The sequence below is a fragment of the Lepus europaeus genome, chromosome 3 (genome assembly GCF_033115175.1).
Source record: "Lepus europaeus isolate LE1 chromosome 3, mLepTim1.pri, whole genome shotgun sequence".
Classification (NCBI taxonomy): domain Eukaryota; kingdom Metazoa; phylum Chordata; class Mammalia; order Lagomorpha; family Leporidae; genus Lepus; species Lepus europaeus.
This window is the reverse complement of record NC_084829.1, coordinates 98,269,750-98,293,251: the sequence shown is the minus strand read 5'-3', so window position 1 is coordinate 98,293,251 and position 23,502 is coordinate 98,269,750. Positions and strand designations below refer to the sequence as shown.

The 23,502-nt window shown below is 35.8% G+C and overlaps 1 protein-coding gene across 5 annotated transcripts in view; it reads left to right on the top strand.

Annotated features, from left to right (window-relative positions):
- Nucleotides 1-23,502, top strand: part of ASCC3 (activating signal cointegrator 1 complex subunit 3) — a 382,634-nt gene that overhangs the window by 334,089 nt on the left and 25,043 nt on the right. For all 5 annotated transcript variants that reach the window (XM_062186549.1, XM_062186553.1, XM_062186551.1 and 2 more), the window contains one exon: nucleotides 15,416-15,640. In XM_062186549.1, the coding sequence (XP_062042533.1) occupies nucleotides 15,416-15,640 (225 nt within the window). The remainder of the gene's footprint in view (nucleotides 1-15,415; nucleotides 15,641-23,502) is intronic.

Genomic DNA, 23,502 nt, shown 5'->3' with positions numbered 1-23,502 from the left:
TGGTATTTAACCTTACACAGTTATTACATATTGCTGTTAATCTTGGTATCCCTTTTCAGGATCCAAACCTGATAGCCTGAAGATTTTTATTTCTTAAAAGAAAAAAAAATCTAAACATTGTTAAGCTATAAGGCATTTTTATTACATCCTTGAAAACTGAGGAATTTTTTTCAAGTTTCATCAAAGAGCGATTTTTTAAGGACTTAGCTATAAATCCTGGGAAATAGAACTTTCTGATGGAATTCTTACCACTGAAATTATTTTAAGTACGACAGACCTGCTGTTACCCACTATTGTAAGATCCCCTAAAATCCAGCTGTCAACCAGGTGGTCCTTCATACAATGGAAAGAATAAGTTATTTCTTCTTCATATGTATTTTTTGGCAAATGATTCTATGCTTGCCCTAAATTGTTTGTAAGGTAAACATATGTCCATTAATTTAAGTCATTGATACAAATCAAACGCACGTACTCAAATAATCCATGAAAGGAATCACACGTAGATCTTATAAGACATTACAGTTATATCTAGCAGTATTTATACTTTTGCTGTCTATACTGTCTACATATCACAAAATTGTTTTGATACTTTATTATGGTAGAGTAGATTGTGGACATATTGGGAAAAAAACTTATTATTTAATTTCTTAGAGCTTCATTTTATTATTCTTCAGCAGATACTTTCTAGCCTAGAGCCTTTTTTTAAGATTTATTTTATATATTTGAAAGGCAGAGTTACAGAGAAAAAAGCAGAGAGAAAGAGAGAGATCTCCCATTGGCTGGTTCACTCCCCAAATGGCCGTAATGGCCGAGGCTGGGCCAGGCCAAAGACAGGAGCCCAGAACTTCATCTGGGTCTCCCACATGGATGGCAGAGGCCCAAGCACTTGGGCCAGCATTGCTGCTTTCCCAGGTGCATCAGCAGGCAGCTGGAAGTGGAGCAGCTAGTGCTCACATGGGATGCTGGTGTTGCAGGCAGTGACTTAACCCAGTGTGCCACAACACTGCCCCCTGCTTTAAAAAAAAAAAAAAAAAAAAAAAAGATGTGTTTATTTGAAAGAGTTACAGAGAAAGAAAGGAAGAGAAACTTTTTAAATTATTTTATTTAACATGAAATATTAAGTTCATTCCTAGTATACCTTACACTGAGTTTTGTCGTCAGTGTAAATACTATACAAGTCTAGTTTATAACAGTTTTTTGTTTTAAAGTTTTTGTCAATATGATAGTATATGATTATTCAATTTGAATACATAATTCTAATAAAAATACAAATTAGAAGTGCTAGAAACAATGCTAATTAGATGCATTTACTGTATAGAAAGAAGTTAGTTCATTCTCAGTTTTTTAATTGATTAAAGGTTGAATAAAGGCAATCTGAAGTAATGAAAATTAAAATGTGAGGCATTTTTTTTCCCTTAACATCTCTGGACCTGGCTGGTTAAATGACACATCATTTTTCCAATGTCATTGTAGAAGACATGATAGCCAACTAATGTAACACTTCACAAAGGCACAGAAATTAAACAGGGTTCCTATCAGGAAATTTACTGAAATGCTTTTACAAAAACTTCGGTGGCCAAAAGACAGCACTGGAATGTGAGAAACTAATTTGGGTTTGTTTTAACACCTCAGAATGTTACAAATTAATCAAGTGCTACTTAAAGTCTAGAACTCATTAACTTTATAAGTTTTACCTTTCCCAAGACAGAGATTAAGCTATAGCATAAAGCTTCTTTAGTCTCTCACATTGATCAGGCTGCTGTCGCCTTTGTACAAGTGCCCTCTTATCTGCGATGTAGTGAATGCAGTGTGACAGCGATGTGTGCAGTGAGAGGAAAGTGCCAGTTTACTGTGATGCAATGTTTACACAAGACCAAGCACAAACGCATTCTGGTTGTGTCTTTCCTCTCTCCGTAATTCGCTTAGTTTGTAAACCAGACTTTTATAGTTAGTGTACCTGAAAGAAAAAAAAATCTACATGCATAAACACACGTACACACACACACACAACATTCATTTGTTCATCACACCTTCAATAAAGAAAAAAAACCTAAGTAAGGTATGTAAGTATTTAATCGTTATTTTCTTATTTTAACAAACCTAAAAGCCAAAAATGGACAGTCAGCATATTCAGTGGCCGCAAGCACATGTAAGATTTACACATATCAAATAAAACTACTGGAACCCAAAGTATACCCAAGTGCCAGCTAGTTAGTAGCTGAAAGACGTATCTCAGCAACATAGGTTTGCCAGATTCTTCTCAGTAGCAAGTTACGTGGCATAGTGGTATGACTAAACCCCTTTAAGAATGTATATACCCAGTAAACTAAAAATCAGTGTGAATATGCAAACATTATGTAGACACATACAAAACTTTTTTTAAATTGTATAGATTACGTAGAATAACTCAGTTTGAGTTATTTGTGGAACAGATTGAGCTTTGTAAGGAAAAGGGAAACAAAATGAAAAGTATTGAGTGAACAGCAGGGACCGTTTGATGTGATTATGAAAGATGTTTCTTTATTCTGTTTTTTCTTTTGCAATCTAAAAACAGTAGCAGGGGGTTTCAAGCAGAGTTCATCAAAGGTTGTCAATCACTGTCATTTAACATTTGCAGGAGGAGATGTCTCTATTCAAGGACAGCTGGGCAAATCAGAGACACAGATTTGCCGTTAGTAGTCTGTCCAGCCTTCACTAAATAAACAAGGACAGGGCAGACACACCAGTGTCTCACATAAAAATATAATGGGCTCCACTGACCTCGCTGCCCTCCATTCAGCTGCAATCCCAGTTGCATGAAAGCTTCACTACCCACTTTCAATTTCCTTTAATTACCTACATGATGTAGATAAGAAAATGAACCTCACTTATAGTCAGTGATCACACACAGGAAATTAGCTAGACAAGTTGTTTAAAATTGGAGGAGTAATGTGGAGGTAAATAGAGTGTCCTACTAAGGAAGAAGTGACTAGAAAGGTCTTTTGTTTGCTTGTTTGTTTTTAGCCAGAGATTTTGATTATTTTACCAGCTCTTTCTCTTGATCCTGAGATTGCTGCTTTCCTAATCAATCTAAACTAAATTACAAAATCTCCATTGTAAGTGTTCTGAAACATCCAGAATAAAATACTTGAGGGAGGTAAGTGCTAAGTAGAGTGGTGAAGCAAGCATGTCACATTGTAAAGAGCTTAGAAAAATTGTAAACTGGAATTCCAGGAATCAGTGGCCAGGGTTTTCACAGGAGAGTCTGGCAGCGCACTTGAGGATTAAATGGCAGTTGTCTTCAGTCTTCATTTTAAGTCAGCGTCTCGGGTCCATAATCAAACAACCAATAATACTAAGAAGATTTTTATTCATCCTAGTAGATCTAAAATCAGTAATATTTTCTATTTCATTCTTGGCGGTTGCTAGCAATTGGGTTGCAATTAGAAAACCCCTGTGGGGTTTCAGAGTGTAACTATCTCCACTGCTTTTCCTTTAGAAAAGTTGCACCCAGTTTAGTCGATGATTCCTTCTTTTCCGCCTTTCTTTCCACGTTATTTTGAGCTAGTTCCACTGGGGTGCACTGAAAAGAGCATATTTCCTTATGTCATACTGAGGTGCTTTTGTGAACATTTAATTCATAAGGACTTAAAAAAAACTTAACTGGAGGATATAATTTCTGAGTGTTTTATCTTTAATTTGATTGTCTCTTATATCATGTTGTTTTTCAAAGAAACAATATTGTCAGTGACATAATTACATAAATATATGATTACTTGAATAAACTGAATGTACAACTACTAGAACAACGTAAGTGTAAGAACACATCGTTTCCTTGAATATTTTAAGAATGGTATTTTTTAAAGTAAGTTCATGAAATCTCATTTCAGACAGTGAAGTATATTTAATTACAGACAAAGAGTTAACCTGTAAACTCTATAATGAAACTCAAATAATTGAACCTTAAAAGTAACTTAACATCCTATGTGATATGAATTTGGGGATCATTATAATAACAATGCCTAAAATACAGCAAGTCTTAGCATATTTACATGCTTTGAAAACACCATCATATTAAGTACTTATGCCAAACACCAGTTTAAGACAAGGAATTTGGGGCTTGGGAAGGTACAGTTACTCCCAGAAGGTCACACAGCTTGTAAATGGCAAAGCTGAAGACCCACCTGTTGCATCAGTTCCCAGATCCTGCATTCTCTCGGCCATCTCACGCCACCCCATGCCACCCCGACGATCTGTAATATCTCTGAGGGGGTGGATAACTTACTGCCACATTCTCTGAATTCCCTTTAAATCAAACACTGTAAGTAAGAAGAAGGAATCCTCAAAGAAAGTAATAGCTTCTGAAGAGACCTGTTAGTTATGAATAATTTTTGTTACAGAAAATATTGATTTGATATTTCTGTTATTTGTAAACCTAATAACTCCTTTGAAGCTCTCAAAACTGTTGTATGTGACAAATTTCATAATGAAAAAAAAACTTATCCAGCAAAAGTATCTATTTAATACCAAAAGCAATATAGGCACTTTTGAATTATGTTTCAAGTATGTATGTAGTCATGTTTGAAAAGCAACAGTAGGAGCAAGCATTGTGGCAAAACGGGTTAAGCCACTGTCTGCAATGCTGGCATCCCATATGGGTACCAGCCAGCTGCCCTACTTCCAATCCATCTCCCTGCTAATGAGCCTGGGAAAAGCAAAGAAAGGTGGCCCAAGTACTTATGCCCCTGCACCCACATGGGAGACCAGGATGAAGCTCCTGGCTCCAGGCTTCCACCAGGCCCAACCCCAGCTGTAAGGCCATTTTGGGAGTGAACTAGCATATGGAAGATATCTCTCCTCCCTCTCTCTCTCTCTCTCTGTCTCTCTGTCTCTCTGTCTCTCTCTCTGAGTTTTAAATAAATAAATCTTTGAAAACAAAAGAGAAAAGTAAGCCTTTTAAAAAGTATTTCCCCTTATTAAAGGAATTCAATTCAGATTTGAGTCCTGGCATCTCTCCCTTCCTTGATTTTTTTTTTAAATCATTTCTACTGTCTTTGAGCTCACTTGTACCCTCCTCAACACCCCTTCCTGACCCCCTCCCCCATTACAATGTGTACCTCTTTCTTATAGTACTTGTCCAGGTGCCATCTTTACATTTATCTGTGGTCTATTTTGATTAATATCTGCCTCCCCACCAGACCACAGAGCTCTGGAAGACAGGGGGTTATGCTTGTTTTTGTACACCTTTGTGAATATACATCAATAATATATGCTAGATAAATATTGGATACTAAAAACTACCCAGCACAGTAAGACCTCACCCATTATGGAAATTAAAATCTAATTTGTATTAAAATGTATATCATTTTTGCAAAGAAATTAAGCAACCCTTAGTTTAAAAAAATTGCTTTATTCATTGAAAAGAGGTAGCACCGAGTTCAGTGTTTTATTGTGGTTACTATTTTGGGGTAACCTGCATTAGAGATTTGATAGTCCTCTAATTAAACTTAGATGCCACTACTGCAGCGCATTTTCTCCAACTTAACATGTACTCAGCTGTTAGCCGACTCATCTGATACTGATACTGCCGGCAGTGAGCAACTTCACAATCCTAGTGAAGAAGGGGATTAAAGCAATAAATCGGGTAATTCAAGCAGAATTGGCACGCTTTAGAGAATGGAGGGGTCACATCTTACAGAGAGATGAGAATCTAACCTAAAGTAAGGAAATAAAACAGAAATCACCTAAGAACAAAGACACTTGAAAATAACCCCACATGTACAGTAAGCCTGATTTTGTGTAGTCAACCCTGCTCTGATGTGCTGCTTCCCAGTGACAGCACTGTTAGTTTTCCCTCAAACATTATAGCACACCAGTGTTTCTTTAGTACCAAATGAAGTAGTTGTCTTGCATGTAGAAGTCATAGTTTATGAAAAATGTGTCTCTGAATACTAGAATACTCATACTCAGATGCACTTACAGACATATTTGGGAGCTAAGACTGGGAAATGTGTTGTTGCCTTTCAGTCTCTTGTTTGATCTCTCTCTCCTCTTCCTCTTTCTCTCCTGCACCCCTACCCTTACTGGGGATAAGGGTGATTGATGGTGTTATATTATTAAACCTGATCAAGAGTGTGGTGAGGTAAGTGGATAATTTAGATAATACTATTAATTAATACATTCAGACAAATTCATACTTACTATATTTTTATTTTAATTAACTTTCATATAATTTGTGTCATCCTGTTTCCTACATATCTGAAACCTAGAGAGCCAATTCCATTTGCAATATTAGGGAAGCTATTGCATTTTCTTCTAGTAAAATATCAGAAAGAATCATTTTTACAGACAGTATAAAGAAGAGAGAGAAATCTATGAATGAATTTTTAGACTCTGAGACAGATTTAAAGTTAGTTTCTTCTCCCTCCCTACCTCTACCCAACTGTCTGGATTATTGCTCTCTCTTTAAGTGTATTTTACATACCTGACACAAAGCTCCTGCTCACTGAGTGTTCCCAACTTCTCAGCTATTAATAGCATTCATCATTCTCATCCCTGAGGCTTAAACCTCAGACCCTCCTTATCTGTCCTGGAATGCAGGAAAACTCCTCTTCTATAAATTGTTCCAAGTCTAGAACAAACACTGTCTCTTCTGGGAAGCTTTCCAACACGCCCAGTTTTCTTCAGTGCTCTTCACTGAATAGTAGTACTTTATTCTATACTTAAAATAATTATTCATTTATACAAATTTTTACCCCAAATATGATTCTAATTCCCTTAAAGGAAGAGATCATAATTTAGATTTCTAAGCCATCTTCTTCCTTCATGTGTTTATTTTTTTCTACACGAATTGGCAAGTCTGAGAAGATAAGTAGAATTGATGATGAGGAATTGGATGGAATCCAGACATTGGGTTGAGATGGATTAGTAAGCAGTTGACAGTGCGTCAATCCTGAATTTTACCTGAAATCCAAAAATAAAAAAAACCAGCACTGTCATTCATGTATAGCAGGTCCTTCATTTTGAGCTTACCAGTTTCCCTCCCATTACAGGCCTTTGTATATACACGTGTGGGTTCAAAGCTATTGTAGACATTTTTGCATTATCTATCAAATCCATTTTTCCATGGCTTTTTCAAAGCCCTGTTATACTGTTCCTAAAATACTCTTCACTTCTCTCTTTACCTCATTGATATGGGCTTATGCAGGGTGTGTTAGCTTAACTCCTTGTCCTGCAGGAAGCCTTCCCAATAAACCTTTGTCAGATGTCTTTGCAAAACTCCTTCATGTTTCTGTGTATCTCTTCTATGTTTTTGCCTTTTTAATTTTTATTTTAAATTTTTCAAATGACAGAAAATCATTGAGAAGAGTTCAATAAAGACATGTAAATTTAGCTTCTGAACATTTTTCCTAATTCACATCATATGAAAATATTATATAAATACAAATATGTGCTATTTTTCTTGAAAGCAAAAATATTATGTAATGTGAGATTCATGCCAAAGGTCATAAAGTGAAAAAAGAAACATATATTAATATGTAAGGGGGTATAATTCAGTGAATCTGACATTTCTAAATATAAACAAAATGTGACATCTATGCATTTTAACATACATATATATTATACTTCCACATATGAGATAAAACAAATGGAATCTGTGTTTGAATTATCTCACTTAACGTAAGTTCCACTCATTTTGTTGCAAATGTCAGGGTTTCGTTCTTTCTTATGACTGAGTACTATTTTATAGTGTGTGTGTGTGTTTGTGTGTGTGTGTGATATAAAGGGTATTTCCTGTATGAGATCATTAGTTGATAGGTGTCTAGATTGATCTTTGTTATTGTGAATTGAGTGGCAATAAACATGGGAATACAGGCATCACTTTTATGTGCTGACTTCATTTCCTTTGGATCTACTTCTGAAAGTGAGATTGTTGGGTCATATATTAGACTTTTTTTTTTTAGTTTTTTGAGGAAACTTGATGTTTTCCATAATAACTATGCTAATTTGCATTTCCACCAACAGTGTGCTGAGTCTCCCTTTTCTTCATGTCCATTTGTTATTTTTTTGCTTTTGGATGAAAGCCATTTTAACTAGAGTGAGGTAATAACTCCTTATGGTTTTTGTTTGCAGTTCCCTGGCAGCTAATGATACAGGGAATTTTTTTCATGTGTTTATTGGCCACTTATATTTCTTCTTTTGAAAAATCTGTATTCAGATCCTTTTCCTGTTTCTTTTTTTAGATTCTTTTATTGACTTATTTATTTATTTAAAAAGCAGAGTGAGAGAGAGAGAGAGAGAGATCTTCCATCTACTGGTTCACTCCTCATATTGCCACAACAGTGAGGGCTGGGCCCAGCTGAAACCAAGAGCCAGGGACTACATTCAGGTCTCCCACCTGGAAGGCATCTGCTACATCCCAGGCACATGAATGAGGAGCTGGATCAGAAGCAGAGTAGTCAGGACTCAAACTGGCTCTTTGATGTGGGATGCCCATATCATAAGTGGTTGCTTAACACTGTGCTACAACATGCAGTCCTCTTCCCTCATTTTGTAACTGTATTGTTTTGTTGTTGTTCAGCTTCTTCAGCTCCTTATAAAATTTTCTTGATATTACTCTCTAACCAGATGCATATTTTGGTATTTGTGCTGCTAACACAAGCACATTACCAGATGCATGGTTTGCATTCTGTCAGAAGTCTCTTTACTCTGTTCTTTCCTTTTCTGTGCAGAATCTTCTTAGTTTGATATAATCTCATTCATCTATCTTTGCTTTTATTGCCTATGCTTTTTGGGGTCTTAGTCAAAAAAATCATTGCTTTTGCCAGTGTCTTAGAGTGTTTCCCCCTGTTTTCCTCATAACTTCAGTTGCAGGTCTTATATTTGGTTCATTGATCTAGTTTGAGTTTATTTTTGTATGGAGTGTAAGGTAGGGGTCTTGTTTCAAATTACTGCATGTGAAAATCCAGTTTTCCCAGAAGAACTTATTGAAGAGACTATCCTTTTTTCCAGGGAATCTTTTTAGCACATTTGTCAAAGGTGTGTTGGTTATAAGTTTTTCTTAGGAAGACCATTATTAATATTTAAAAATGCTACTGGTTTTTATTATATATCCTGAAACTTTGTTGAATTTTCTTACCAGTTCTCATAGTCTCCTGTTGAGAGTCTGTTTTTACCTACATAGAGAATCATGTCATCTCTAAATGGGAATAATTTAAGTGCCTTCTTTCCAATTTGTATACCCTTAATTCCTTTCTCTTGCCTTATGGCTGTTATTAAAAATTCCAGAAATGTATTGAATAAGCAGGTGAGAGTGGGCATCCTTTTCTGGCTCTGGATCTTAGTGGGAATGCTTTCAGATTTTCACCACTCAGTAGAGTGTTGATTGTGAACTTGTCATACATAGGCTTTATTGTGTGACGTATGTTCCTTTTATACCAAAGGCTGTCTTTGCATCTGTTAAGATAATCATACGATTATTATCCTTCATTCTGTTGATATGATATGTCAATTTATTGATTCGCATATGTTGAACCATCCCTAAATCACAGGGATAAATTTCACTTGGTCTAGCTGGATGATCTTTCTGAGTATATTTTTTTGTCCCTGTTGGTCTAGATTCTTCACTCAACATAATTGAGTCTCATCTATGTTTTGGCAATTATTATTTATTTTTATTGGTGAATAGAATTCCATTGTATGAATGTAACACAATTGTTTATCCTACAACTTTGATGGAAATTTTGCTTATTTACAAATTTTTGCTTTACTCATAATACGGCTGTCAGCTGCAGTGGACAAGCCTTTGTATGGGTATATATTATATATATATGGGTATATATTATATAATATAATTAATATATAATATATTATATATTATATAATAAATATAATATATTTTATTTTATATATTATTTATATATAATTTTATTTAAAATATATATTATATATAATATATGGGTATATATTATATACATATATATTATATATATAAATATATATGTATATTTCTCTTGAGTAAATCCCTAGGAAGAGAAGGGCTGGATCCTATAATAGATATATGTTTAATGCTTTAAGAAAATACATTTATATTCCCATGTGCTGTGTATGGAAGTTGCAGTTCTTACCAAATTCTCTCTAATACTTGGTATGTTAATTATTTTTATTTTGACCATTCTAACTTTTATGTTCCTAAAAACTAATAATATTACAAATCCTTACATAAAATATCTATTAAAATATCTTGCCCATTCTTTACTGGATTGTTTATTATTTCACTGTTCTGTTTTGAGAGATCTGATACATTTTGAGTGAATGTTTTAATAGTATAAGTTAGAGATCAAAGTTTCCTTTTTTTTTTTTTTTGACATGTGTGTATCCAGTTATTTAACTGCCATTTCTTGAAAAGACTATTCTTTCTTGACTGTTTTGCCCATGAGCCTGTGTCAAAATTCAGCTGTCCATGTTTATGTGTGTTTATTTCTGGACTCCTTATTCTATCCCAGTAGGTATTTTTGATTTATGTAGCTTTATTGTAAATTTTGAAATCCAGTAATACTAGCCCTTAATTTTGGTCTTTTTTTTCTGAGTTTCAGCTATTCTAGGTTCTTTGCATTTCCATCCAAATATTGGCAACAACTTGTCAATTTCTACAAAAAAAAAAAAAAGATTTTTGCAATGATTTTGTTTGGGGCTATATTAGATCAGTTTGGGTAAAAGTAGGGAATGTATTTCCATTTAGTTCAATCAGAACTTCTACACAGGCACTGCAATCACAGATGCACATATCCCACATAGTGTCTTAACCACTGTGCCAAACTCCCAACTCTGTGAGAAGGCTTTTAACTGCAAATTCAATTTCTTTAATAAATACATGTGGGGATTTTTCAGGTTGTGTATTTCTTCTTGAGTGAGCCTTGGAAACTGTATCTTTCAAGGAATTTGTCCATTTTTGTCTCAGTTTTTATATTTTATAGGCATGGAGTTACTCATGTTATTATCCTTTTGGTATTTGTGAAACGTGCAGCTATGCCATCCCTCTCATTCCTGACTTAGGTATGAGTATTCTCTCTCTTTTTCCTTATCTGTCTGCAAGAGGGTTATAAATTGTGTTGATCTTTGCAAAAAACTTTTTTTTCTCATTGATGTTCTCCATTGTTTTTCTGTTTCCTATTTGAATTATTATTTCCATTTCTTATTAGTTTAGTTTGCTCTTCTTTTTCTGTTTCGGGAGGTAGTAACTAAAGTCATTGATGACGTTTCTTCAATTCTTTAGATAATTAGTTTTTTAAATTAATTCATTTATTTTAAAGGCAGACTTTACAGAGAGTCAGAGGCAGAGAGAACAAGAGGTCTTCCACCCACTTGTTCGCTCCCCAAATGCCCGCAATAGTTAGAGCTGTGCTGATCTGAAGCCAGGAGCTTCTTCTGGGTCTCTCACATGGGTAAAGGGGCCCAAGCACATGGGCCATCTTCCACTGCTTTCTCAGGCCATAGCAAAGAGCCAAATAAGAAACTGAGCATACCTTTAAATAAATAATAAATAAATAAATAAATAAATATAACCTAAATACTGCCCTAGTGACAGTCCACAAATTCTGATGTTTTTATTTTCAATTGAAAATACTTTCTGATGTCCCTTTTCATTTCTTCTTTGAGTCATATTATTTAGAAGAGTTTTATTTATTTCCAAATATTTGGGGGTTTTCCAGATATCTGTCTGGTTTCTCATTTAATTCTCTTGTGGTCAGAATATGACCTGAAACTTATTTTGTGATCCAGAATATGATAAATCTCAGTAAATGTTTTTGAGTATTTATTTTATCAGTTTCTGAAAGATAAAACTGTTATTTGGGGCTCAATGGTCTCAGACTGTTGTGTCTTGTTGATTGATTTATCTCTTTATCATTATGAAAGAACCATCTTTATCCTTGATAATATTCTTTGCTGGAGTCTACTTTGTCTGAAGTTTATGTTAGCATTCCACTTTTCTTTTGACTAGTGCTAACATAATTTATCTTTTCCTATACTTTCACTTTTAATACACTTGTCTTTATATATATCTATATACAAATATATGTATGCAGAGACAGGTATATGAAATGTGTGTGTTTTATATAGGCACTATAGAGTTATGCTTTATGGTGCAGACAACGTGTCACTTAAAGCTATTTAAACCATTTACATTTAATGTGATTTTTTTTAAGATTTATTTTATTTGAAAGGCAGAGTTAAAAAAAGAGGGAGAGGTAGAGAGGGAAAGATAAGAGATCTTCTATCCACTGGTTCACTCTCCCAAAATGGCCGCAACAGCTGTAGCTGGGCCAATCCAAAGTTAGGAGCCATTAGCTTCTTTTGGGTCTCCCACATAGGTTCAGGGGCCCAAACCCTTGGGCCACCTCCCGTTGCTTTCCCCGGCGCATTAGCAGAGAGCTTGATTGGAAATAGAGCATCAGGGACACGAACCAGTACCCATGTGGGATGCTGGCTCTGTAGACAGGTTTAACCTGGTATGCCACAGTGCCAGCGCCTAATGATTATTGATATACTTAGGATAAATGTGTACTTTTACCATTTGCTGTCCAGAATTTTTTTTTTACTAATTTAATTTCATTATGATGTGAAAATATACTTTTTATACCCATTTTTTTCTTTTTTCCTATTTTGTTCTCTCTTTTTCTTATCTTGTTTTGGATTATTTCTGCTTTTCATGTTTACTAATTGTAGCCATTGTGTTTTACTGTTGTAGTCATTACTTCAGGAGTCATATTACTCATTTTTAACCTATCACAGTCTGCCTTCAATTGGTATGGAGTAGCAAAATACTACTCCATATGTGTCATAAAAGAACCTTACATTTATACCTTCATTTCTTCCTTAGTAGGCATTATGGGACTGTATTATATTTTTCACTTTTGCATATGTTACAAAGTCCATGATGTATTTTTTTGCTTTAATATTAAAATAATAACCGTAAATTGTTATATACTCGTATTTGTCCACGCAATTACCATTTCCAGTGCTCTTCTTTCTTTTTTGTAGATCCATATTTTAATGAGGTACCATTTATCTCCTGTCAAATAATATGCTTTAACACTTTTTTAATGCAGGTCTGCTGAATTATTTCAGCTCTTGTATGTCTGAAAATCCTTTTATACTGCAGATCTTTGTTTGTTTTTCTCTTTTAGTACATTGAAAAAGATGCTGTTCCCACTGTTATCTTTCTGCATATTTTCTGATGACAAATCTGTTACCCTGCTTATTTTTTTTTTTGTATCTAATGAATTTTTCTTCTGGTTGCTTTTCATATTTTCTCTTTATCAGTAATATGGAATAATTCAGTGCTGATTCACGGTGATATAGTTTTCTTTATTTTTCTTTGAAGTTGATTGAAATTCTTAAGTCTCTATATCTGTAATTTGCATCAAATTGCAATTTCCCAACCATTATTTCTTCAATTATTTTATGCCCTTCTTCCCCCAGTGTTCATCACACCACTTGCAGTTGCGTCACAACTCAGTGATGCTGTGTCATCTTTAAAATTCTTTTTTCTCTCTCTTTCATCTTTAATAGTTTTTGTTGATGCCTTTAAGCTTATTAATCTTTTCTTCTTCAATGTGTATTCTTCTGTTAATAAAATACAGTGTAGTTTTCATCTCAACCATTGTAGTTTTTATCTCTAAAAATTTGATTCGTTATCCTTAACATTTTCATCATAAAGAATACAGTTGGCAATAACTTTTAATGGCCTTGCCTGCTAATTCTAAGAATTTTGTCAGTTCTAGGTCAGTTTCCAGGCACTGTTTGGTCTCCTCATTATTGATCCTGTTTTCCTGCTTTTTTCAAACCTGGAATCATTAATTGAATGCCAGATGTTGTGGATTTCACCTCTTTGAGTACTGTGTATTTTTTATTTGAATAAATCATCTTGAGCTTTGCTCTGGAAATCTTAATTACTTTGAAGCTATTTGACTATTTTAGGTCTTGCTTTTATCGTATGTTATGTTGGCCCAGAGTAGCACTCATTGTTGAGCTAATTATTCTCTAGTACTTAGACAAGATTTTCCTTCACTACCCTATACCCTGTGAATTCTGATTTGAATGGGGGGAAAAAGCACCATCATACCTGGTACTGAGTGAGTGCTAGATGCTGTCCACTATAATTCTTTTATATTATTCTTTCCCCAAGTTTGGATAGTTTCTAAACATGCCTCCACTATTCAGTACTGTGCTGAAAATTCAAGGAGGGTCCTTTGCAGTCAGGTTTCTGGAGTGTTTTCCATCTTTCCTTCTCTTTCTTTTCCCCTACCCCTTCTTATTCCCCACTACCCCTTCTTCTTCCTGTGCAGTATCCTCCTTTGGTACCCTGTTGTATAAACTTTAGCTGCTTTCATCTCCCTACACTTTTGAGTTTCATTTCCTTAATTCAGGAAGTCTTCAATGTCCACTTGAATCCCGCCTGTCTGCACCACAACCTGGAAACTCCATGTAGAAAGCTGAGGCAATAATAGGAGTCACTTAATTGCTTTTCTGTATCTCATGGATCACTCTTTCATAGTCTTGTGTTCCGTCATTTGAAGAACATCGGTTCATGTTTTGTTTTGTTTTGTTTTTTTTTCTTCTTTTTGGGGGTGGGGGAATAGGGAGGGAGTTGACTGCAAAAGGAGGATAAATCCAGTTCCTACTACTCCATCAAATTCTATCAAACAAAGTACATCAGACTTTTTAAATAGATCTGTCTAGTTCTGTTTAGTCGATTCAGTTAGAGGTCCCTATTGACTAACATCATGGAAGCTACTTTTCACTACTAAACCTAAGATGAAAAATCAAAGCACAAGATTTTGCAGAACATATTCCAGAATAAGTTATCAATGTAATAATTTGCTAAAATTCTTAATGGTCCCTCTCGTCACCATTTTCTCACTTTGCCTCTCCTGTCCGCACCCCTTTCTCCAGCTTTGCCTTATTTCTTCCATTCTTCTTCTAGATCCTAACTGAAAGATAACTTTTCCAAAGCGCTATCCCTAATGTTCTCTTCATTTCAATATATCTGCCATACCATTAAATTATACTTTATAGAATTTGTCTTATCTTCTCTGATAGGTGCTCAGTTTCTGGCCCACTGCTGTAGCCTCACCATTATAGAATGGTGTGATGTCTCAAAGGTCCTCTGGTATTTTTGTTGACTGTGTAAATGCAAAAGAATATCCATGAATTTTAGATATATTGTACCTAACCAGCTTTTGCTTATATATTAATGATAACATGGAACAAAACAGATTTCTAAGGGATATGCTTAATATTGTGGTTTTTCTAAACTGTACTTGAAATAAACATCAATAGTCAAAGCTAAGAAGTGCATTAATTATTATACCTTTGATATAGCACATAAACACACACATGTATATAACTAATAGGTATGTGGATTTTTTTTCAGGATGCGGAAGAATACACAGATTTGCCAGTAAGACACAATGAAGATCATATGAATAGTGAACTGGCAAAATGTCTTCCCATTGAGTTAAATCCTCATTCATTTGACAGCCCGCACACCAAAGCACATCTGCTGCTTCAAGCACATCTCAGCCGAGCCATGCTGCCCTGCCCAGATTATGACACTGATACCAAAACAGTGTTGGACCAAGCTCTCAGAGTATGTCAGGTATGAAAGTCACTTCTTATACCTGCACTGTCTCCCATAATTTCTACCGTTTTCCATCCTACTTTATGATAATATGTTCTAGAATTTTAAAAAATTTTTGTGTCATTGTTGAGAAATACCTAGTGAACCAAATATAAATTTCCAAAGGAAAAGCGAATGTAAATGAAATAAGAAGACCATTTCAGTCATTCATTCAAGGAAAAAAGTATGTGTCAAGTACTTTTCAAGGCACTGAACAAGACAGAAAATTCTCTGCTGTTAATGAACTTTGAGCCAAGCTAGGGAAGGCTGACAAGTCTACATTTTAAAATAAGTGCTACTTTTAAAAAGTATTCAAGCATGGTAAATGAAATGTAGAGCAAGATAAAGGGTTCTGTTTTGTGCTATTTTTTATGTAGTTTTCAGGGATTATCTCACTGATAAAGTAATAGTTAAAAAAGAATTAAAGGAAGAGAATGATGCCATGGGTTTGTGGGTGGGTATATCCTTGGCATAAACACAGTCAAGTGCAAAGGCTGTGTTGTAAGGAGTTACTTGGTTTTTTTGTTTTTGGGTTTTTTTGTTTGTTTGTTTGTTTTTTGTTTGTTTGTTTTTTGTTTTTTGTTTTTTGTTTTTGACAAGCAGAGTGGACAGTGAGAGAGAGACACAGAGAAAAAGTTCTTCCTTTATCATTGGTTCACCCTCCAGTGGCCGCCGCAGCCGGTGCACTGCGACTGGCGCATCGCGCTAATCCGAAGCCAGGAGCCAGGTGCTTCTCCTGGTCTCCCATGCGGGTGCAAGGGCCCAAGCACTTGGGCCATCCTCTGCTGCACTCCCAGGCCATAGCAGAGAGCTGGCCTGGAAGAGGGGCAACCAGGACAGAATCCGGTGCCCCGACCGGGACTAGAACCCGGTGTGCCGGCGCTGCAGGCAGAGGATTAGCCTATTGAGCCACGGCACCAGCCTGTAAGGAGTTACTTGTAATATTTAAGGAAGATGTAGAAGCCATTCTAAAAAAGATGGAAGGAGATGTTTGGAAGTGAGGTCAGATGTAGATAAAATTGGGTCAGTAAATTGTGGTAAGGATTTTGGATTTTACTAAGAACACTGGCTCATTAAAGGCTATATCAGTTACATCAATTAATATTTTCCATATTAATCAAACATTAATTTTTTTTAAATTTAATCACTTTTTTATAATATCATTAGTAGGCTTGTTACATGTTAACATAAATATAATTTTTCATGAAAAATATTTTCAAAAAAATTGAAAAAATGGCATTGTTTTACATTTTACAAATCTCTAATATCCAGCTTAATAGGGATATATAAGTGCTTCATAATTTTCATGGAAAATTAATGAAATTATGTTTGTCTTATTGAAAAAATTGTGAAATCCGTGCATAAAAGAATTCTTCAACAAGTTCATAGGGCAAGCAAGGATTTAATCTAGTGGTTAGGATGCTGGTTGATACAGATAAGCTGATACCCAGCCCTGGCTCCTAACTCCAGCTTCTCGCTAATGCAAGACCCTAGAATGGCTCAAGTAATTGTATTCCTGCCACCCTTATGGGAAACCTGGAACTCATGCCTCGTTCCTGTTTTCAACCCTAGCTGTTACAGACATTTGAGGAGTAATACAATGGAAAGGAATTCTCTGTCTTTGTATCTCTCTCTGCCTTTCAAATAACTAAATAGTTTTAATTCATAGCAAACATGTATTATGAAAAAACTTGACATGTGCTTAAAAATTTTGTACCAAAATAAACACATCTTTTAATTTTATTTTTCCATGAACTTTTTTAAGTTTCCCCAAATATCTCATTTTACAATCAACACAAAGTGTCTATTATTATGTTTTTAATTGAAGAGAATAGTGTTTTGATTGCCATTTTATATTTGTGAGTATTCTTTGATGCCATAAAACATGACAAGTGTATTTCTTGAAGCTTAGTTGCAATGTGGAATCTGAAACTTTATCACTAATGTGTTTATACCTTAAATGCTGTAGAACTAAACAAGAATGATAGTAGCTGGCCCAGGTTAGTGTGGATGAAGTTAATGAGTATTGGTTGAATCCTAAATATTTTTTTAAGGAAAACTAACAGGATCTGATAATGGATTGGCCAAGGGTTTTCAGAGAAAACAAAGAATTAAAGAAAATTCCAACACTTTTCCAGAGAAGCTGGGGGGATAGAGCTGCCATTTACAGGGTAATGAGTTTTGATAGCAGAAGTACACCTACAGGACTGAGATTATGAGGGGTCTTGATTTTCTACATTATACCTTTTTTAGCCATTTCTGTAATGAAAAGTAACTCTTAGAATTTTCAGAAGACTTAAAATTTGTTTTTAGTGGTAGAGTAAGACTATCCATAAAGATAAGTGTACCAAGGGCATGCATTATGACATTACTTAAAATGTAAAGCCTTGGAAATAACGTAAGTATCCTACAGGTTATTGAGCACTGTAAAACATTAGAATTTCATCTATGAATTCTACATTTATATCCATATAGATATAGTTTATATCCATAAGATAACATACCTGAAAGTTCATGGGAAATTGATTATATGATGTTTATTTTAGTGTAAAATGTTTTGAAATCCTTACTTTTTTTTCATAATACACATTTTCCATGGACTTTTTGAAGACTCCTCATATGTACAATTTCAAAAATATTTTGCACCAAAATAAAATTCCATTTTAACTCTATTTTCCACATACTTTGTGAAGTATCCTCATCCCTAGAGAAAATATGCAGAATAACTCTACCAGAAAATTAATAGTATCCTCTGTGGGCAGCTGAATTTCCTGTGATTTTTAGCTGCTTCTATGTGCATTTCTAAATGATTTGAATGTTTTAAGGCGAACCTGTAGTATTTTTATTTTAAAAATTCACAATTTTGTTACTTTAAAAACTCAAAATGTTTTATAAAATACAGTAAGCACCAGCTACCCAAAATTAGAAAGGAGAGGAAGTAAGGCTATAATAAACACATAAATTTTTTTGACACCCTTTTGTAACTAACACATGGTTTACCTCTCTAGAAAGATGATTTACCACTCCTTATTAGTCACACTTTACAAACAAAGGTTAAAGTTCCTAAATCCTTAGCTATGGCTCTGGATACTCAATTTGTGTTTCCTGTAGGTTTTTTTTTCCCTTCAAGCACTGACTTGTTAATGTTAATGAACCCTAACATAAGAAAGAGTTGGATAGAAGTTGCAGGAGGAATTAGTTTTATACATGTAGATAAATTGATTGTCTGCTATAATTTTTGCATGTTACTTACATATGATTAACTCGTAGCTACTTTGATTTTCAGCACTCAGTCAATAATGACTCAAAAGCATAATAATAAAGCAAGCCCCAAAGGAGTGGGTGTCTAAATTTACTATCAGGTACTTTTAGCTCCTACTAGATATTTTGTATACAGCTTTATGGGATGATATTTATATTTCTTGAATATTTCTGATCTCTCTAAATAGCATCTAAAGAGAAATAGTTCATTCTTTAATTATAAAACTAGTAGAATTTGTTGTAAATAGTTTAGAAAAACATACTAAAATTAAATGGTTAGTTTATCTTCATCCCCAGGAATGAGGTGCTTTTGTTTTTTCAATGAGTTTAATTTTTGTCAAATTTGCATTTCAAAATAATTTGAAAAGTATAAAGCATTTGTAAAATACTATAATGAAATTGTTGCATATTGTTCACTTAGCTTCTTCTAATGTTAATGTCTTACCTCAGAACTGATCCAGTGCTATTGATTAATCTACATATTTCATTCAAATTTTATCAATATGAATTTTGTCCTATTATGTCCTTTCCCTGTTCCAGAATCCCACATTACATTTAGTGATCCTGCCTCCTTAGTTTCCTTGTCTTTCTTGGCACTTTTGAAAATTGTGGACCAGTTATCTTGTAGAGTTGTCCCACAGTTTGGAGTTGGGTGATGTTTCCATATGATTACATTTCAAGTTCCCTGTTTTTGGTGATAGTTTGTCCTCATAGTATGTCATACCAGGAAGCTTATGTCATGGATCTGCCCATTACTGATAATGTTAAGTATGCATTTGAGGTTGTATCTTTCTGCTTTTCCTATGATAGTCACTCTTATTTCTTTTGTAATTATTAAGTTTTTGTGGGAGGTGTGTTGAGGCTATGTTAATATGTTGTGTCTTGTCATACTCTCCTATATTGTCAACATGCAATAATGCTGTTTTTCTGAAACAATGATTACTGTTGTGACTTTCTATTTCCAACATTCCTGAAATTGTACTATAACGAAGAATCTTCCCTCCCCCCCCCCTTTTTTTTTTTTTTGCTTTATTAGATTATATAGTTATGGAAGTACTGACTTACGGATGTTTGTATCATTCTGTTGGGTAAAACACACTGCTATCATTTTCTCTTTTTTGTCCCAGCGTCAGCCATGCAGAGCCTGTCATTCTGGTGGCTGAATCTTTTTGACGTGCCCTCAGTGTTGCTTACATTCTAGCAGCTTGTACTTTCTTGGCCCCGTGTCTAAAATCAGCAGTTTTTCCAAAAAGCCTTAATTCCTTTTTGTTAGAGAATGATATTCAGCACTAAAATCTGAGGGCTTACTACACTCCATCTCTACTTGGGTGTCTTTGCTTCCAGACCATGCGTACATACATAGACACCCATGTCTGTTTGTAGATCTGTTGACTCTGTGTGTATGGAAAAGAAAAGACTATGTTTATAAATCTGATATCTCCAATTTCAGTCCAGTAGCAAAGGATTCATTTTAGTCTCCCCCCTCTTTTTTAACTTAACTCTTTTTACCTGTAATATACCTGGTTGTCATTAATATAGTTACCTTTATCCTCAATCTTAGAATATTCATGTTGTTTCACTACTACTAACCCTTACTCCTGAAAAAAAGCAAATGTCTAACTAGAGCAATAGTTTATATTCAGTTCTTTTTTTGTCTTTGGAGGCTTTTTCTTTGTACACTTTTATATGTATGCATTTGCTCTTTTTCTTATTTTACAACTTTTTAATTTTAATATTTTATCACATCAAATGAAGCAGCACTTTCTAATGGCGGCACCATATTCCTTCTTACAAAATATAATTGTTTAATGAGTCCCCCATTGCTGGGCATTTGTGTGTACAATTTTCTTCTATTATAAATTGTAAGCATTAACTTTAACCATTTGAAAGGATCAACTTAACTTTTCAGAACCACCTAGAAAGAAACTTGATTTTAAAGAGATGACAACAGGGGGATGGCGCTATGGTGTAGAGGGTTAAGCCTCCATCTGCTGTACTGGTATCCCTATAAGCACTGGTTTGAGTCCTGGCTGTTCAACTTCCAATCTTGCTCCATGCTAATGCTCCTGAGGAATCAGCAGAAAGATGGCCGAAGTGCTTGGGTTCCTGCGCCCATGTGGGAGACCCAGAAGAAGCTCCTCACTCATGGTTTCTGTCTGGCCCAGCCCTGGCCATTGCAGTCATTTGGGGAGTGAACCACTGGATGGAAAATTGCTCTCTTTCTCTCTCCCCTCCCCCACCATGTTTCATTGCCTTTCAAATAAATCTTTAAAAAGAGAGATGACAACCAGCTTTATATCCTAAATGCTCTCATTCCTATAATTTCTTTGCAAGGTTGTGATAAAAGTAAACAAGCCCAGAGGGTGAAAGAATATTAAAATTGTCCATGGAAAACTTTCAGAGAAAAATTACAGTTGATAAAATTCTCTATTACTCGTTGGCTATTCTAATTTTTGTGTTCTGTTGTTTAATCTTATATGTGAATTCTGTTAGGCTCAGAAAACATTGGTTCAAGCAGTTTTCCAAGCCACAGTCCTGAAGGCTGATTAAAAATTGTACTACTGGCCAGCACCGTGGCTCAACAGGCTAATCCTCTGCCTAGCGGCACCGGCACACCAGGTTCTAGTCCCGGTCGGGGTGCCGGATTCTGTCCCAGTTGCCACTCTTCCAGGCCAGCTCTCTGCTATGGCCCAGGAGTGCAGTGGAGGATGGCCCAAGTGCTTGGGCCCTGCACCCCATGGGAGACCAGGAGAAGCACCTGGCTCCTGCCTTTGGATCAGCACGGTGCACTGGCCTCAGCGCCAGCCGCGGCGGCCATTGGAGGGTGAACCAACGGCAAAGGAAGACCTTTCTCTCTGTCTCTCTCTCTCTCTCACTGTCCACTCTGCCTGTCAAAAAAAATAAAATAAAATAAAAAAATTGTACTACTACTCTCATGGGACACCACAATGATGTTGTGGTCTATGGTGTAAGACCTTAGTCTAGCCTCAGGTGTTTTAGTGAAGATAGCACCTCACAAAAGAGTAGGGTGTTAGTCGATGGTTGTAAACAACAGGGGCGGACATTTGTCACAGTGGCTTAGATGTTGCTTGGTATACCCACATCCCGTACAGAGTGCCTGGGTTCGAGTCCTAACTCCACTCGCAAATCCAGCTTCCTGTTAATGGGCACGCTGGGAAGCAGCAGGTGATGGCTCAAAAAGTGGGGTCCCTGCCACTCTCATGGGAGACCAGGTTGGATTCCTGGCTCCTGGCTTCTGCCTGGCTCAGCCCCAGCCACTAAGGCATTTAGAGAGTTAACCAGTAGGTGGGAGACAGGAGATTGTGTGTCTCCCTCTCCCTCTCCCCCTCCCTCTCCCTTCTCGTTTTCTCTATAAAATAAATCAAATACAGTTTTTAAAGTAGGTAACAATTTGAGAACTCGAAAGATCCGTCTTAGAGTCCTCACTCTTAGTAGTTATTTTATCCCCTTTATCATAGTAATTTAACACTCAAATTTGTATCCCTTTTATTTTATAGATGCATACTTTCTATTTTTTTTCTTTTTTTTAACTTTTATTTAATGAATATAAATTTCCAGTATACAGCTTATGGATTACAATGGCTTCCCCTTCCCATAATTTCCCTCCCACCCGCAACCCTCCCCTCTCCCGCTCCCTCTCCCTTTCCATTCACATCAAGATTCATTTTCAATTCTATTTATATACAGAAGATCAATTTAGTATAAATACTTCAACAGTTTGCACCCACATAGAAACACAAAGTGAAACATACTGTTTGAGTACTAGTTATAGCATTAAATCAAAATGTACAGTACATTAAGGACAGAGATCCCACATCAGGAGCAAGCGCACAGTGGCTCCTGTTGTTGACCCAACAAATTGACACTCTAGTTTATGGCGCCAGTAACCACCCTAGGCTGTCGTCATGAGTTGCCAAGGCTATGGAAGCCTTCCAAGTTCCCTGACTCTGATCATATTTAGACAAGGTCATAAAAGACAGGTTGAGGATAGTAACCAATGATCCTAAGAGTGGCCTTAACCAGGTCTGAACAATTATACAGCATTAAGTGAGGAAGAGGACCATCAGTACACACAGGTTGGGAGTAGAGCCATTGGTGGTAGAGTAGAGGTTATGATTACAAAGGAATGAGGCCCAAGTGCACTAGACAGGGTCTAGAACAAAGGACAGAGTCATTATTAGAGGAGCTAAGAAAGGTGCTGTCTAAGCTACAAGTAATTTTTCTGATTGAGAGGCAAATAGAACCTGATAGAAGGGGCTTGATAATAATCTGTTGGGCTTTAGGCCTTGTAAGTTAAGAGGCCCAGACCTATCTATCTCTTCACATGGGGTATATCCTAAGGGAGGTGTGAACCTCCTAGGGGAAGGCACTCTGTTGACTTTCATTACTTGGCTGGCCTAGGAGGAGAGCTGGCCAGGTAAAGGCAGGTGGCATCTCTAACAAGAAATTTACAGTTCTGCCTGCAATGTTGCTGACCCTACTTGGCTGTCCCCTCAGCTGCAGTGGTCACTTTGGAAGTTGGGCTGAGTGAAGGGCTTTTCAGCTTGGAGCCAATAAGA